The sequence below is a fragment of the Larus michahellis genome, chromosome 15 (assembly GCF_964199755.1).
Source record: "Larus michahellis chromosome 15, bLarMic1.1, whole genome shotgun sequence".
NCBI classification, from domain to species: Eukaryota; Metazoa; Chordata; class Aves; order Charadriiformes; family Laridae; genus Larus; species Larus michahellis.
Genome location: NC_133910.1, coordinates 5,274,135 through 5,291,614, shown reverse-complemented (window position 1 = coordinate 5,291,614; position 17,480 = coordinate 5,274,135). Strand labels below are relative to the sequence as shown.

The window sequence follows — 17,480 nt, the reverse complement described above, 5'->3', positions numbered from 1 at the left end:
CCAGGGTGTTCTTCTGCCTTGGGTCCAGCAAGGGCTGGGTGCAGAGGTGCTGGCAGCGGCCGTTCAGTCCAGGAAACTTTCTGAGCTGCCCAGAGCACGGGATTTATTCTGCCCCCGAGCACGGGATTTATTCTACCCCTTGCTGCACAACCTGGGCAACCAGACTTTTCTCCCAGTTTTGCTGCATCTAAACCGTTTAAATTGCCAGTTCTTTGGGATAGGAATTATTCATCCATAAAACATCCAGCATGTGTTGGTTATTATTTGGATATGTTATTATGAGTCAAATAAGCAGTAATAATTTATGCTGGAGCTGGAGCTGACCTTTGTACACCAGGGAAACCAACCTGAAAAGGGAAAACAGTGACGACATCCACTGTGTTTACTGACATTTTAGCTTTTTACTGGCATGTTTTCAAACACCAAAAAAAGTCAGTAAGTGGATTCTCTATAAGTACACATAGATAGAGTGTATAAACATGATGTATAAGCACGGGGTTTAGTTCTCTCTCTTTGTTGTGCGTGTGTATATATATTTATATACATATAAAAGTGCAGGCATCAGGTTTGCAAAATTAATACCGAAATGATTTTCTGTTTGCGTGCTTTCTGTTTATGACCAAAAACATGACTTCCTTTTCTTTCATAACCCAGCATTTAACTGAAAAACAAAAAAGCCATACATCTAGATTATATGTAAAAAATTCTCATATCATCTGAAGCTTACACCGGACTAAGAGGGGGGAGAAAAAAAATGCCTTAAAGTTAATTTACCATTTTCATTGCCGTGATTGGGGCGGGGGAGAAATATGGACTAGTACCAAGAGTCGGCCTTTGATTTTCTTTCTTTTCTTTACACCTCCTCTGGGTAATGTCAGTGCCGGCCGCTTACCCCATCCAGGAGGTGGGCATGGACGTGCCGATGGGCACGCACGTGGGCACGCACAATCTCTCCTCTCTTTCGTGCTCACATCCAGCCCAGCCCATGTACCCGGCTCTTCGACTGTTCAGTCATCACCTTATAAATAGCTTTTCCTTCACGGACGTGGCCAAGTCCGGAATGCGGTGAGTGATACCCAAAGCTCCTTGGATTCTGGGTGCAGGTTTGCCGCTGACCCGTTGGGGGAGTTTAAGCTGTTGCTTTGCCCCTTGGATCCTAATTCACCCTTTCGTTTGCTCTTTTGGGATTGGGAATTGCCCAGGACAGGGATCCTGTCTACATGCCCAGCACAAACAGGTATTAATTAAACCTGGGGAGGGCCTGGATATTCGGTCTGAAGGGAGAGAGAGGTGTGTATGCATATATACATGTATGTATATACACAATATGCATGTATTTAATTACGACCAAAAGGAAAAGTTCCCCTTCTTTCCCTCCTATAATCAATTGAAAAATTCCATTAAATAAAATCTCCCCTTTACAGCCCCCTACCTCCCCTCCCTGCCCCCTCTTAAAACCCGCTCAGGGTTAATTTGGAGGCTTTGTTGTGTGAAAGCGAAAAGTTTTTTCCTTTTCCTGACCTTTTAAAAACTTAATATTTTTAACCCTTGCTGATTGTCTTTAAAAAAAAGTCACTTTGAAAGCTAAAATTGCAGTTTTCCCTTCCAAAAATGTTGTAATGGGGCAGTTTCAGGGCTATCAAAGGGATTGTTTTTGCTTTGTTTCCCCCAGCGCAAAATTTCTTTGACCTGTACGCACATTTCTAAACCTGTTAGTTTTAACCAGAAGGACTTTTTTGCTGGCCAACTGGTTTTGACTTAGTGTTCCTAACAAGTCCTGCTCGTAACTGTAGCCAGGTCTCTCGGGAGATGTTGTCCTTCATTGTGGGTGGCCCAAGCCTTTCCTTGAGAGGGCACCACTTTTGGGACCCTCTGCATCCCCCACGGAAGCAGCAGAGGTGGGTGGTGGAGGCTCTTGGGCTCAGGCACGTCCCCTGGCCGGGTCCCGCCACCCGCCGCCCCACGCACACCGAGCTCGCTTGCGCTGTGCTCTGCCAGCTCCAGGCAGAGGTGGGTCAAACACCACCGAGGGCTGGCGGCCCCCTGGGCACAAACCGGGAACCCATCGCAGCGTGCCGGGCATGAGCCCACGTGTGCAGGTGCACGAGTGCCCCTATGTCCACAAATAGCCTTGATTTATTACTACATGTTTTTGCGAGCCCTTAGCTTCCCCAGGTCAGCCAAGAACGTGTCCTTCTCCTTGTGTACCACAGCTCCCCGTTGGCTTGGCTCACTGTAGGGTGTTCATGTTTGCTCCTGTGGGCTCTCAAGACAAAAAGGGCTGGGCTTCCTCCAAGCTCAGGATGTTTTTGTTTTGGGTTTGGTTGTTTTTTGCATCGTCCCTGCAAGGTGAGCTGCTTCAGCTGACATGTCATGCCTTCCAACCTCTCCTCCTTCCCCCACCCATCCCTCATGTGGAAATCCTGGGTGTCTGCGAGCCGCAGGAGCCCCTCTTGGCTGCCCTCAACCCTGTGTCATGAACGTGCTGGGAAATAGCTCCAGCAGCACCTTTCTTAAATCATGTGCGTTACATGCAGCCCCGATGTTCGCTGGGAGGCCACTGGAATGGCTGGGAGGGATTTACCAGGTCCAAATTCACTTGACAGAAAAACAAAATTCCAGCGTAATTTTAACCAGCTGTGGTGGGAGAGTGAAAGAGAGAGAGAGGGAAGGGGAAGGAGAGCTCGGGATGTGGGGGGGGGGGGGGGGGTGGGAGAGAGGTGGTGCTGCCAATGGGCTGCGTCGAGCAGCGTCCCTGTGAAGAGGAGCCCTGGGCAGCCACCGCATCGTGGGCTGGTGACCCTGGGGACTGGGTGTCTGTCCTTCCCCGCGGTGGCCGTTGCCTCATAGCTGTCGTAGCGGATGCTGCCGATGCCGGCGAGGCAGCGCTGGGGTCGCTTCGTCCAGCCGAGCCCTCGTGGCATCGCTGCTGCGCGTCCGTACTCGCACCACCTTCAGTACCGCAGTGGAGAGTATGTACACGATGTTAAAAAGATTGCCTAAAAATTCACTTGATGTTCAAAAAGAGAAAAAAAAAAGGTATAAAGAGAAAAGAGCTACATGACTTAAATATCTAGCTTTTATTATTGTATTCTTTGGTATTACAGGGTAGCATGGCCTCCAAAGACATATGGCAAACAAATACATTTAGTTTCAGTATGATTTTAATTTTAAATTTAATTTAAATAATGTAAATATATGTTTTATATAGTGTAATAATGTGTTTTATACATGTATATGTTGTGTCTATTTTGTAGGTATAATTGGAACAATGCAATTTTAAATTAAGTATGAGCTACTTCTAAGTCTAACTTCGTGAGAATACGTGTTCATGATTCCAAAAGTTAGAGAACTTACAAAGAGAGAGATTTTTTTCAATAACTTGAAATATTTAAAGACATTTTTATTCCATTTTATTATGTTTCCCATCCCCTGTTTCCATTTTAGACTGCATGTGCCCAGTGAGTCAAACATCTGATGAATCTGGGGACTCCTGTTTGAACCCTATTGCTACATAATAATTTTTCCACGTACATAAAACATAAGTACAGCTTCAACCTCTTCAGCGAGCTGCCAGTGAATAGCTCGATGAAGCCGGGGAGATCTCAGGTGTACACAAAGCTCTGCCCGTGTCGAGATTTTGTAGGATCAGGGCTACGTGTTATGATGCATAAATGTTGGTAAAAATGAGTAGGACTTTACAAGAAAAAGGCGCCGTGTTCATGCCGGTAAAAGTACTCAACAGTTTGCTGTCTTGTGGGGAGGGACATCCTGCTCAATTGAGAAGAAATTCCTTGGAGATAAATGAGCCGAGCACGCTGAGCTTCCTGGTGATGATTTCCACGGAAGAACAATGAGTATTTTTATTTTGTTTTGTTTTACTTTTAAAAGAAGAGTAGCACAGCGTTGTAGCTCTGTACTTGGTTTTTCCAGGGCTCCTGTGTGCACCAAACTTGATGCAGGCAAGAAATTCGGCACGGTGGGATTGGGCTGGAGCAGGAGGGCCATGCAGTAAGGGCGAAGTTTGAAGAAATCTGCTTCATCTGTGGTGCAAAAGAGGCTTTGGGGGGGTAGTTGTCCTAGATGTTCTACAACACATCAGGCTGGCTGAGAGTCCTTGTTTCTCCTGGTCTAACCCCACAGCAGTGGTCTCCTGCTCCCCCAGTGCCGTCAGGGGACACGTGGTCTGAGACAGTTGCGTGTGCCCGTCTACAAGCGTGGTAGTTGTGGCTGATATTTTGGAGTTTCTGAAAACCCTGGAAGACACTGCTTGTGCCATTGACTATGTCCCCATAGTCCCCTTGACTATGTGCCTGCTCTACTTTCTCAAATCTTTTGCTCCTAGGTGTTAACAGTTTTGTGAAGGCAATTGGGGTTTGTGTCTTCTGGAGATGGACACCTCTTCCTACCCAGGTGCAGCCTGCAGATCAGCTCTGTCCAGGCCATAGCCCCAGCCAGTGGTAGAAACTTGACAAAAGTCAACTGTGTGAAAGTGAAACCCTGCTAGGTGGAAGGCAACTGGTTAGGGTATGGTTAGACAACCTGCAGTGTTGGTGTCGCTCACCACTTGTGTACTTACATGTTGAGTGTTTTTGGAGAGCCTGATTCAAGAGAGGCAAGGATTTAATGGAGCTGTGTGACTGCTCCAGTGTCATCCAGGTAAAAGTGGTACCTCCTCTTCCTGGGAGCCTAAAGGCTGCTCGTTCAATGTGGCTTGAGATCCCTGGGAGGAACATTAGAGATGCCAACAGCGGCACGTGGCATTTAGCGCACAGCCTGAAAGGTGTCCTCTGGGCACACTTCCCATAACAGCTCTGCTGACCAGGTAATGTTGAGCTGCCTATTGACTATCGCTTGTTCCCCTGGACCCTAGTACTTTTGCTTCTCTTTGCAATGCATTATGTGGTTTCTATCAGACCAAACGGCCAAACCAGGCTTCATATGATTATTTTTTACCCCAGTGTCACGGGCGGAGTGAATAACTTCACTTGTAAGAGAGTAGTGAAATGTTTATTAACATAAAATGGTGATTTAACAAAGTTAGTAGTGAATGCGACAGTGTTTTACGAGATTCGATGCCAGGGTACACTTGATTATTTACTGCATAGAGGCCAGGGTCAGACAAGCTCTCAGGGAGACCCTCCCGTTGAGTCACGAGGTTCAGAAAGGACCCCCTGGCCTTCTGAACTCCTTCTCAGAGAGGAGTCTGGGTGCGGCTGGATCCAATCCTAGTCCCAGACTTGGGCAACGGTTTATGTCTAAAGGATTATATATGCGCAATCAATCCTTAGATCCCTTAGCTAAGATTTCAAAGTTTAGCATGCTATTAGTCGCTTACTGAGAATCTGTTGCGGCAGGGAATCTCTCAGCCTCAAGGAGAAGAACCTTAAGTGAGCGTCCCCACTCAAGGGGAGATCCTGTCATGCAGCCCACTGCCGTGCAGGAGAGCTCAAAGGGCTCTTGGGCTGTCCACTATTTATGGAGTAAGATAATTGACCTATAGTCATATTCTCATGGGAACAAGATACCCAGGTTCCCACTCCAGACAGTGTTTTGTCTGTGTTGCCAGCCATCTCCCACAGTTCAAGTGCGACTCATAACAACTCCCGCTGATGGCCATGGCTTGAGCAGCAGCCGGGGGTGGAAAAAGGGGGGAGCACACCACCACACCCAGCCAGCATGAGTGACGTTGTTTCTATGGGCTCCTTCATGGCTGGGGAAGTCATGAGTGAACTTGGGGGCCTGGGGAGGGCGGCTTTGTCATACATAGGACTGTGTTTTACGTACAGCAACATCTATTTGACTCAATCCTATTCAGTACCCAACAGGTTAGGAGCAGGGAGACCGAGAAATGGCAGCAAGTGAGTTGAGATGTTGATTTCCCATTGATTTCTGAGGTGCCCCTTTCCTCCGGCTGTCCTGGGGACGTTGACATCACCACTTCTGGAGATGCTGCTGACTTAAGTATGATTTAGCGTGAAACGACTGAGCTTAGATGTAACATGTGTCTGCCTTCCCCCGGGAGCCCGGAGGTGTTGACTCTCTCTGATCACTCAGTCCTGGGCTCTCACGCACGGATAATTACGTTCTTCCATGGATGATCCTGAAGGCCAAGTTCTGCTGGAGCAGGAGGACTTGCAGGTGGGCAGTGGTCAGCTCTTCACCTCGTGCTTCCTACAGCTGTTGCTGCAGCCACTCTTTGGTTTTCTGTCTAGGGAGGGTGGGAGGCAGGGAAAAGAAAACTTTGACGTAACTGTCCCTCCCTTCCCCGTTCGGTAGCAGCAGTGAAATTCATAATCCATTCCTGTTGGCGCTGAGCTACCCTTGATGGCTTCTCGCAGGAGCACTCAGGACTTTGGCTCAGTCCAAGGGGTGATATTAAGCAAAACACTTCGTACCTCAGCCCATAGCGATCTCTGGACTGGGAGCCAGGCTGCTATGGTGACAGTCTCCCTTGGGATACCTAAATCAATTAGACAGGGACACAGCATCTCTGGTCTCTCAACTTTTTCCCTGTTGCCCTCCCCCATCCCATCGAGCTGCATGTTCTGTGCGAGATACCTACCACTCCCAGCCGGTAATGACTTCCACATGGGGCTGGACCTTGTGGACAAATCCCCTGTAACAATAGGAAATGTTCCTTGGTCTCTCATTGTGTCTGTCTTTGGGAAGGAGGAGAAGGCGTTGACGACAAGCCGAAGAGCTCTAATATTCCTCCCGGACAGCTGATTAATTCCATCCTCTGCATCCGCTCTGGACCATCCCGCCCCGCCCCGCGCCTTCTGCTTTTTATTGTTCTCTCCACCTGGCTCCCTCTGGCAAGGAAACCGATGGGATTTCGTGCCACGTGGAGCTCCAAATGGAAAACCCGGACAGCGAGAGCCTCTGCTCCCCCTGCGGTGCAGGCCCAGTGACTCTTGCTGGAGGAGGAGAAGCTGCACCTTCCTCGCAGCCAAGACCGAGCACTGGAACGGGGACGCAGCATTCCTCCCCAGCACGTCTGCTCCCGCCTGGGAGAGACAAGACCCTGCCTTTTCCCACTCCTTCCCCCGCCATGGGGATGGCGCCAATCTCTGCAGATAGCTGCAGGCTCGGTCTCCCACTCGGACCTTCTTCCTACACGTATGGGCACGTTCCTGCTTAGAAATGGTCCAGTCTCCTGCGGGGACGTGCCCACCCTTGCCCTGAAAATTGCCAAGCCCCCCTTGCTCGTCCCTTCCCCTGCTCATGTCATTCGTTCGCCTGCACGCTGACGTAGGGAGGGCTTGTGATGGCTCCCACGCCCAGCTGCGCTCACACGAGCCCGCAGAGGCACGCAGGTTTGCACGCTCGCTCGCACGCGTCCCCTCGCTCCTCCACCGCAGCCTGGCTTTGTCTCCAGGGCTTGCCATTCCCTCGCCAGACGCACGCTCCAGCCTCGCTGCTCAGCTGTGATCCATGGATGAGGGGGGAAAAAGAGAGACAAGGGCATTTTTGATTATGATTGGGGAGTTGATTTATTAGAGTCATTTTAAAACACAAAGCCATCTGTGTGCCTCTTCCCCATCCAAGATTTCTAAAAGACCAAACCATCCATCTGACCCCCAGCTCTCCCTCCCCTCCTCTTCCCCCGCCTCATCCTCGCCTTCCATTCTCCTCTGTGGCTCTCTTGCCAAAACACTTGCCCATACTTAATTCTCCTCCCAGAGAGACAATGCTTTGCATTCTTGTATTGGAAGCCAAAAAAAAAGACAATTCTATTCTGTCTCTGCTTTGCAGCTTGGTCTGCTAAGTTGCTTTCCCAAGAGCCTGTGTTTAAAACAAAAAAAGATAAAGGAAAAGACAAGTTGGTGCTGAAAGGTGCTGGAACATCATCGCGTGGGGGTAACGTTTTTATTCACTCCACATATCAGACAGCCACTGGCAGGCCGTCCCCAGGCGGGGCGAGTGGGACTCCAGCCTCTTCCAAAGGGCTCACCTTTAGGGCGGAAAGATGCTTTTGGACTCCGTCTCCCATCCTTCCTTTGCTCCCTTTTGAGGGCCTTGGCTCAAGCCCCAGTTTTCGAGGGTTGAGGTGTGCTGACAGATTCTCTGAGCAGGATGGGCTGGTGGCTGAAGTCCAGAGCAGGAGGAGAACCGAGGTCCAAGTTCCCTGGAATCATGTTGTGACAAGCAGGAAGAGGCTCAGCCCTCCTCTTCCTCGCTGCTCCCCTTGATGCCGGTCCAGCCTCCCCGGAGTGTTGACATCAGAAGAGCAGTAATGATTTACACCTTTTGAGGATTTGCCTCTCCCTGCCATGACCAAGTCTCTTCACCTCTCCATGCCTCCATTTTTTCCAGATCTGCGATGCTTTTGGAATTTCTGTGGTCGTTAGAAAAACTAAACCAGTGTCACCAACTGGCAGCTAAGGATTTCGACGTTATAATGCCGTCGTCCTTCTCGTGAGGTTGGGAGGTAGGGAGCAGATCTGGAGCTCTGGAGCTTCAGATGAAAGGAGAGCTAGAGTGAGTATCAGCATGTGGTCTGCGCGAACTAGAAGCGGTCAAATGAAGTTTGGGATTACCTAATGCATGTTTAGCCTTTTCTTATTTAGACATCAGGGAAGCATTTTCCTCAGTTTCAGCACATTAATTTGTAGCCAGTGCCCAGCATTCAAAATCGCAGGGATGGTGGGAGAAGGTCACGGGTGATGGTGATCGCAATCCTGAACAGCACTGTTTTGACTTTGATTTTATTTGTGTGTGCTTGCGTACAAACAAAACCTTTCTGGGTTTTGTAAGTGTTCTTTTGAACTTCATCTTTCCATATAAATCTTATTTTTATGTTGTTAGTGGTTCCCATATGAGATCTGACATTTGTTATTTGATACTGGCAGAGGAGAATGAAACCTATTAGTGAAGGCTCATGGGTTCAACATGATCCTAGGGAATAAGAGCAGGGCTTGTGAAAAGACCTGAGGATTTAGTGTCACTGTCATCCGCTCGAGCTCTCGAATCTCTTTACTGACCCCTTTCTATCCACAGAATTGTCTGTCTTCAGTTTCCGTGGTTCCAGGTGTATATTTGTTGAAGCTGATGACTTATCCACTTTGTTGTACGCTAAATCACCCAAGTGCTGAGTGTCCTCCAGGACCTCTTCTCAATTCCCTTATGTCTGCTTAGAAAAGATAAGCATAACCTCATGCATTTATTTTGGAAAGAAGGAAAAAGGAGTTTTACTTAGAGCACAAAACTGCTGTGGTTTGCATGGTGCCACTTTGCAATGCAGTCCCCTCTCACTCCTCTTTAGGAAGGATATCTTGTAGAGGAAAGACGTTACTCAACTAGCCTAAAATCTATCAGGAATCCTAGGAAATGAGTGGATGCAATGGTCTTCCAGGCCTAAAGCCGAATAACAATGCTTAAACCAGCTGTAAGGAGGGTCCGAACAGCAAGAGCCTTCCCAGAGCATCCCCATCCGCACTGAAATACCCGGCCGTGAGAAAGCCTTAAAGGTGATCCTCCAATTTGTGTATCCCCAAATGAGTGAGGACGCTGAACGGCTGCATCTCACAGACTCTTCTTGGATCGGAGCGCAAAGATCTCTGGTTGCTCCACGAATGCCGACCTAAGAAAGGGAATTTCCAGCCCGTATTCCTGACGCTCTCAGCTTCTCACTTCTGATTTCTCTTGAACGCGCCGTTCATCTCCACTTCCCGTCCAGCGCTGCTGTATCATGGTTTAAGCAGCTGCCACGTCCCACCCTGGAGGCAGCTGCGTCTGGGGGCTGCCGGGGGAACGTGGGGCTCCTCGCCCCGACGCCGGTCCCACCGCCCTGGCGGGATGAGGCCACGGGGTGCAGGTCTGGCTGGAGGGATGGGGCAGGACCACGCCAGGCCATCGTCCCATCTTCCTTCACACTTTGCAGTCTGGTGCAGAGATGCCGTTTCTCTTCTTTTTTTTTTTTTTTTTTTTTTTTTTCCTTCCCTCTTTTTTACTTTTTTTTTTTTTTCTTTCCATTGGTTGTTTGGATTAAGGGGCCTTAAAGGGGCCAGACATTTTTTGTGTTCTCTCATACCCTATAAATAACCGGCACCTCTCCAGTGCTCCAACTCCACCCTTCAGTTGCAGATTCCAGTGTCTAGCTGCCACCACTCTGCATGGCCTTTCACACTCTTCCTTTCTGTTTAACATGGAAATATTAGTAAAAAAAAAACTTTCTGTCACCAATTCTCCAAGAGGAGGAGGGGGAAAAGGGAGAGAGAGGTGGGAGGTGGGAGGGGAGGACACAACCAGCCAAAAAAAGTATCCGAAGGAATGTTCTTCTCCCTCCCAGGTTTACAGCAATGCCTTTCCATCCAGAGTCATCTGTTTTGTTTTCCTTCTCCCTCAGCCTGAAAGTGCTGCAGCATTATCATGTAATGTTGCTTAATGTGACCAAAGGCTTTTGCGAGTCGCCTCGCGGACCGCAAGCATAGCCCAAATTCCAAGGCAGCGATGCCTGCGGCGTCTCGTTAAAGCAGAGCACTTGCAGCCCTCTGTGTGTCCCATGAATGGTTGTTTGGGGTTTTGTGTTTTTCTTGTCTTTTCTTCTTTTCCCCCTTTTTTTTTTTTTTTTTTTTTTCCAAGTGCAAGCCGCCACCCCAAGTGCCGGGCAGGGATTTTGTAACCTCGCCAGCATATCTGGGAGGTATGCGTGGAATCTTTCAAGTGCTTGGTCAGTCCTCTGTGGTTTCCTTTGAGCAACTGCCCACCCTGCCAGCTCCCACCACCCCTTCCCAAGCCCCCTGACACGCAACCGGTTGCGCCATTCACGCTGGGTTTTCACATGACAGTCATCTCCTCTGGGTTTCTTTCTCTTCCTTCCTCCTGGCGTATTTCCCGATGCTGGTGAAGGATCAGAGGGCAGTAGTCCTGAAGACTGGAGTCATCTTTTGAACCACGGAACAGGGAGAGATACAGAACAAGTTCTTAGTTACCTAGTGTCACCATCCAACTGAGGGGGTGAGATGGAAGCCCCACTGGGTGCTAGATGGTGTTAAGAATTTGAGTGAGGGAAGTGGGATACTCTTGCAGATGAAGGTCTAACTTTTTGCTCTACCTGAGATGTTGTTCCGTCAGTATTTTATAATGTCTTGGGAATTTGTTTCTCATCAACCACCTCTGGGGCAGGGAACTCTTGTTATTCCCGTTTTGGGAAGGCGGATTTGAAGCACACAACCCTGGAGATAAGGGTTGGCTTGGCCATTCTAGTTGCCTAGACTTTCCAGCCTAGTTGGTGCCCATTGTCCAGGGTGATGGGCTCTTAGCCTGTGGGTACAAGCTCCATGTCCCAATGTCCACGTGGCTCTGTGGGAGATGTGTTGATGGGTTGTGTTGGCTGTGATTTTGATTGGAGTAGTGAGACTACGTGGGTAGAAATGTGGACCTGTGGGGTGACGTGTTGTGCAGCTCATCCTTCCTGCAGCTTGGCCTGCATCCACATTTCAGTTGGGCTTCCTTGACGGTGTGTACGTTAGAAGAGTCTGGCTATGAGACCGGTGGTTTCCATGACAGTTTAGCTGTATCCTTAGCCCTGGACACATCCTCATTAATGTCATCTGCTTAACCTGCACGGTCAGGCCCCCGCAGTGGTCAGTGGAGCTGCACAGGTTTCCTCTATGGGAAATGCCTTTTGCATGTCTTCCTTAACGTTGTCTGGGTGTGAGGAATCACGATCAGGAGATACCCTTCCTTTTCTGTTGACTACAGGAAGAACCTGACTAGATGCCTGGTTTGGAGAGAGCTAAAGGGAGATAAATCCCAGCCAAAGCGATTTATGTTGCAGCCCTGCGTTCTGCTTCCACACCACGCCGGTGGGGTCACCTGCTGAGCAGGCAGCATGTGATTATTGTTACCACTTGCAATTAAAAAAATTAACAGAAGAGAAGTGCCAGTGCACTAAAACAAGCAAAGCAATGAGGCCTGTTCATGCAGAATAGGTCCTTATTTCAGTCCCTGAAGGGGGCCTACAAGAAAGCTGGGGGGGGCTGTTTGCAAGGGCATGTAGTGACAGGACGAGGGGCAATGGTTTAAACTAGAGCAGGGCAGGTTTAGATGAGACATGAGGAAGAAGTTCTTTACACTGAGGGTGGTGAGACACTGGCCCAGGTTGCCCAGAGAGGGGGTGGAGGCCCCATCCCTGGAGACATCCAAGGCCAGGCTGGATGAGGCTCTGAGCAACCTGATCTAGTTGAAGATGTCCCTGCTGACTGCAGGGGGGTTGGACTAGATGGCCTTTAGAGGTCCCTTCCAACCCAACATATTCTATGAGTCTATTCTATCTGTTTATCCTTTGTAAGAGCTGAATCCTGCCCCACGGAAGTCACTGATGTTCCGGGGTCTGTTTCAGCAGGAGATGGGCGCAGCCCTTTTGTTCAGGCATTTCTCCACGCGATGAGATCTCTCTGCGATGGTCTTGCAGAGCCCTTTGCAGCTCCCAGCAGAGCATCAGCAGCAGCCCCTGCACGGCGTCTGCCCTTTCCGCATTACCATTGCGTTTGTGCTGAACGCCTGCCTTGCCTCTCCCCTGGGCTGCAGCAGGCACCAGGCAGCTGGGAAGCGTTAAGCAATGTTCTTCTGTCCCTCAATAAGTAGTGATGGAGCTGTGGGTTGCCTTTCGGCTGGGGCACGCTCACCCAGCCTTCGGGAGGGATGTGTGCGTGGTGTGGTCCAGTGCAGGAGCTGTGAGGGGCTGGAGCATCTCAGGGAACTTAGGAGAAGCCAAAGGACCTCTCTGTGGAGTGAATGCAAACTGCTGGCCTTGCAGCGCTGCCAATTTGAATGAAATTTCTAACGACAAAGCCGTGTTGTTAACGCATTGACCACCCTGTCTGCCAAATGCCAAGTGCCTGCTCTGAACACTGGGGCTTCACAACAAAAGTTGTAAGTTAGTTTGTTTTTTTGACTTTTTTTTTTTTTTTTTTTAACTTGAGGAAAACCGTTTTTTCCCGAGCTGCCTTGTTGGAATTGGCTGGACTTGTTTTATCTGAAACTTTCCAAAAAAAATTCAGCCTGAGGCAGATACCCGGTGTGGAAAATTTCAACCCAAACAGTTAAAGTTTGGCAGCGTGGTAGGTGCTGAACATATGGAAAGTGCTGGGCCAACGTGTTGGGGCCATGCTACCTGCTCTGCTTGGCGAGGTGTTTTCATGGGCATCCTCGGGTAGGTGAGCACGGGTCTGACCTCATGCAGAGATGCAGAAACATCTCTAGTGGGTTATGGGAGTCTGCATGCTAACCATGAAACCACTGTCGATGGGGATCACCCTGCCCGCTCGCCTTCGTAGAGATGCTGCAGTGAGATGCACCTGCTGGTGTGGTTGGGATGGTTGGTGGGAAGGACAACTTCAATGAGGAGAGGAATCCTGTCCTGCCTTTGGTTCCTCCTAACAAACTGAGAGTGACACCAGCTGCTGGTTGGTGATATTAACCCTTCAGAGCTCACATCTGATATGTGTGCTCATATCCTGGTTGCACCCATACGTATCTGCTGTGGTGGTAAGAGCATGGACACCAGCCCACCCAGAAGATGAGCAGTTCCTTTATGTTCCATCCATGCCATCAGTATCAGTGTTTTTTGCCCGGTGCCTGAGCAGGGTGGGCGCTGGGCACCAAGTGACAGGGAGCTCTGCTTCTGTCCCGAAACCCTGGGGTGTTCCAGCCCCAAGACTCCTCTTACTCTTGCTGTTGAGTTCAGAACGGAATTTGTGAGCCTAGGGTTGGTCTTTTTGTTGTCGTTGTGATTTTAATGAAGCAGCCTTCTTTGAGAAAGTGTTTAATCGTGTTAGCGCCTGTTTGGATTTCTCAGGGGGGGCAGCGTAAGTCCGGTATTTATTTCCCCCAGGTCGCGGGTGGTGGGGCAGGAAGAGGGGCTCTGCTCTCCCCTCTGCCTCCCCTTTCAACGCCCCTGTCTCAAAAAATCCAAATGTAACCTGGAACCAAGTGCCAAGCCAAGCCTTCAGCTTTTCTTTTCCCCGCCACCCGCGGCAGAGGCACGCTGTCCCCGACACCTCCCTGGTGGCCACCAGGCATCCCGCCACCCGCCCCTGCCAGCCGCGTGGGGACGGCCACACGCATGGGACAATGCGCTACCGCCAGACAACCTGAGTGATGACTTTTCTTAATTAATCTGGCTTTCCTTCCCCCTCCTTGTTTTTTCTTTCCATCCCCAAAGTGTGGCAGAAGACACCAGACAGTGTAGATGTGTTGCGCAGGCAGGGTGACATCAGCTCCTTTCCTTTGGGACGGTGCTTTACAGTCCGGCTGAAATTTTTAGGGCCGGTTTTCATTAAAAGTGGCTTTTGAAAATGGGGAAGTCATAATTTGCTACATCAGGCCCTGAACTGCTCAGTTTAACAAATTATTATTCTTTTTTAAAAAAAAGAATATGTGTAAAGGGAAGCCCAGTTTAATGAAAAATGGCCAGGTTGGATCAGACTGGATGTTAATTCCAGTTCAGTGTCACCACCGTCTTCATCGTCATGGTTCAGTCATGTCCTCCTTTACATGTTAATTAAGCTGATGTGTCAGTAAGTGTTATAAGTACAAACTTGGGTAGTGTTTGTTTTTTTGCTTTTGCAGTGTTGCTTTTGCAACATTTGTTTAGTTTTCATTCAATGCATAAAATATGAAGGGAACAAAAAACTCATGCACATTGTATCATGTAATTAGACGAGTAACCAGATGTTAATTAATATATGAATATCGTTTTTATTTCCAATCGTCTGGCTGTGGTTTGAGCAAACCTATGTCCCCCAGCTGTTGCTACACGAGACAGCCGGAGGAAAAACAGAGCCAGAGTTCAGCTCTATTCCCAGAGCACAGACTATTACCCCTGCTGAAAGAGGAGATGCTTTTAGGATGTGCTGTCCCCAGACGTGACACAGCAGTGTGACATTCTCCTTCTATCCAGTGGAGGGCAACAGGGGCCACGCTCACAGTGGTGTACCTCCTGCACCAGTCTGGGGAGCCAGCATGCTGGGGCTGTGAAGCCCTGCAGGAATAGAATCGTAGAACCATTTAGGTTGGAAAAGACCCTTAAGAACATGGAGTCCAACCGTAAACCTAACGCTGCCCAGTCCACCGCTCAACTATGTCCCTAAGTGCCACGTCTACACATCTTTTAAATACCTCCATCCAAGTCCTTCCTTCTGGACACCACAGTCCAGTAGGATTTCTCCTACCATGCAGTAATTATTTGTACACCAGCTAGGAGGCTCTTGGAGGAGTCCCTGTAGATTTTCAAAATTCAACTGGATAAAGCCCCAAGTAACCATGGCCTGGCTTTCCAAGTTGGCCCCGATTTGAAGAGGTTGGACTGGAGACTTTCTGTGATTCCCTGGCAGTGCGGCAGGTCGTAGGCCACCACCTTCAGCCTTTTGCTTTCAAAGGATTTGATTCCTCCCTCTTTCCACTGGAAGGCCCTTTCTAAGCTGATCCAAAAATTTCCTTTCCTTTTCCCCAGTTCTCATCCAGCAGCAACATGTGGTTGCTCTGTGATCAGGTAGTGCATCCAGGCATTTCTCTTCCTCCTTTTTCTATGTGCTAACAAGGTTATCAGGTTAGAGGTTCCTGCTAACAAAATAACTATTTTAATGTCCATCTTGAAGTTAATTTGCATTTTTAAATATGAAAATTGATTCCACTTGTATTACTATAGCCCTGAAGATCTTTTAATTTAATTAGGAAGAAGTTCTTCACCATGAGGGTGGTGAGACACTGACCCAGGTTGCCCAGAGAGGTGGTGGAAGCCCCATCCCTGGAAGTTTTTAGGCCAGGCTGGCTGGGGCTCTGAGCAACCTGATCTACTGGGAGGTGGCCCTGCCCATGGCAGGGGGGTTGGAACTAGGTGATCTTTAAGGTCCCTTCCAACCCTAACAATTCTATGATTCTTATTTCTTTTGACTGATCCTCTGATCTCCTGTGCACCGATGATGCATTCCACTTCATCGGTGCTAAAATCATTGCTGTATTTCCAGTGAGAAATAAGATTGATTACGAGCCTGATCATTGAGGAACTCTGGTAGTTATAACTCAGTTCCCATCACTCTCTTCTCAGCGTAGCCTGTTTTCATTTGTCCGTTACTCAGTTCCTTACCTGCTGTGTAATTCTTCTGCTAATTCCCATTTTTTCAAGCTTACCTAATAATTACCCGTGTTGTGTCATGACTAGTGCCTCTTGACCCCCAGATAAATTAGATTGTACCACGCTTCTCGTGTCGAGGGAATGAACTGTCTCATTGAAGAAATACATCAGGTTCATCTCACACAATTTACTAAAGCTGGGATTGCAGTTTATTCTGCTTGTCTTCATGTCATTAACGATTCCTTCCTTTAAAAGAAAAAAAAAAAAAAAGAGGGGTCTATAATGAGATGATTTTCTCTCTCAAAGCTACACCTGTGCCTTGAATATCAGCAGCAAGGAAGGCCAAGATATTCAACCTCTTTGACCCATCACATGGTCCGTAGATGCGTTGACTTTCTCAAGGCATCCCGTCTTCTGCTCAGTCAAGACAAGAGCCCGTGACTTTCTCTAAATTGCTTGTGAACTCCCTGACACTCTCTTTGTCTCTGTTTTTCCTTCTCTCCCCCCTCCCCACCAGTAGCTGGCATGAGGAGAATAACAGTGGAATCTCCCACATTGCTGTGGTCTGAGCAGGTTTCCCTCACATTATGTCTAAATAAATATTAATAAGAAAGATGGAATAAGAGCTCATTGACAAATTCGGCAAATATTTGCCTCTGCCTTCCCTTTCCAGCCACCTGGCTCCCGGAGGAACATTTTGCCCTTTCTCAGACCAGAGCATTCAGGAGATAAACACTGGGTTTATTTTCTTGGAGGAGGAGGAAAATGAAAATAGCCTTACGGGGCCTGAGGCCCACATCTCACATCTTGGGGGGATGGAAGCAACTTCAAACAACTAGCTTGAAGAATGGCTTTTGTCTTTGCATTCAAGGGACAAGTTATCACAGAACTGGCCGGGATGGGCTTGAGTGATGTCCATGATTTCACCTTGATGACCCAGAGTGCTTTTCCGCACCCTTGGAGGGACTGTGTACCAAAAAAAACCAAGCTCCCAGAATAAGAGTCTTGAGTCTTTGAGCCAATCTTTCTGCTTGAAAAACTGAAGCCTTGGTTTTAACGGCAGCAAGGGGCAGAAGGAATAAAGAGAGAGAAAAGCAGGGATGGTAACGGTGCTCGTGCCCCTGGGGACATGGTTCCGGCAGCCGTGGCCGTGGTTGCTAGCAGAGACCTGGAGTACGGTCTTTGGAGACAAACTCCCTCCTGGGAGGTGGCTTTCGTGCAAGGCTGCTCGAGGACTTAAAGGATGTAGGAACATCCTGACTTAAAAAGATGACTTCAAGGGTCAACTTGTTTTGCTTGCTGGGATTTGGCTTACTCAAAGCCTGAGCGGAGGCTGTGCTGGAGGGCGAGAAGCTAAAGTTGAGGAGATGAAGACCAGGCGGTTGTGTTGTTACAG

At 48.8% G+C, this 17,480-nt stretch overlaps 1 protein-coding gene across 5 annotated transcripts in view; it reads left to right on the top strand.

Annotated features, from left to right (window-relative positions):
• The window catches only part of ASTN2 (astrotactin 2), a 377,208-nt gene that overhangs the window by 310,602 nt on the left and 49,126 nt on the right, over positions 1-17,480 (top strand). The window contains exon 20 of one of the 5 annotated variants that reach the window (XM_074609114.1): positions 5,898-5,976. The exons of the other annotated variants lie outside the window; for them this stretch is intronic. Coding sequence (XP_074465215.1) covers positions 5,898-5,932 — 35 coding nt within the window. The 3' untranslated portion in view covers positions 5,933-5,976. Of the gene's footprint in view, positions 1-5,897; positions 5,977-17,480 lie in introns of those variants that run through there. 5 annotated transcript variants of the gene reach the window in all.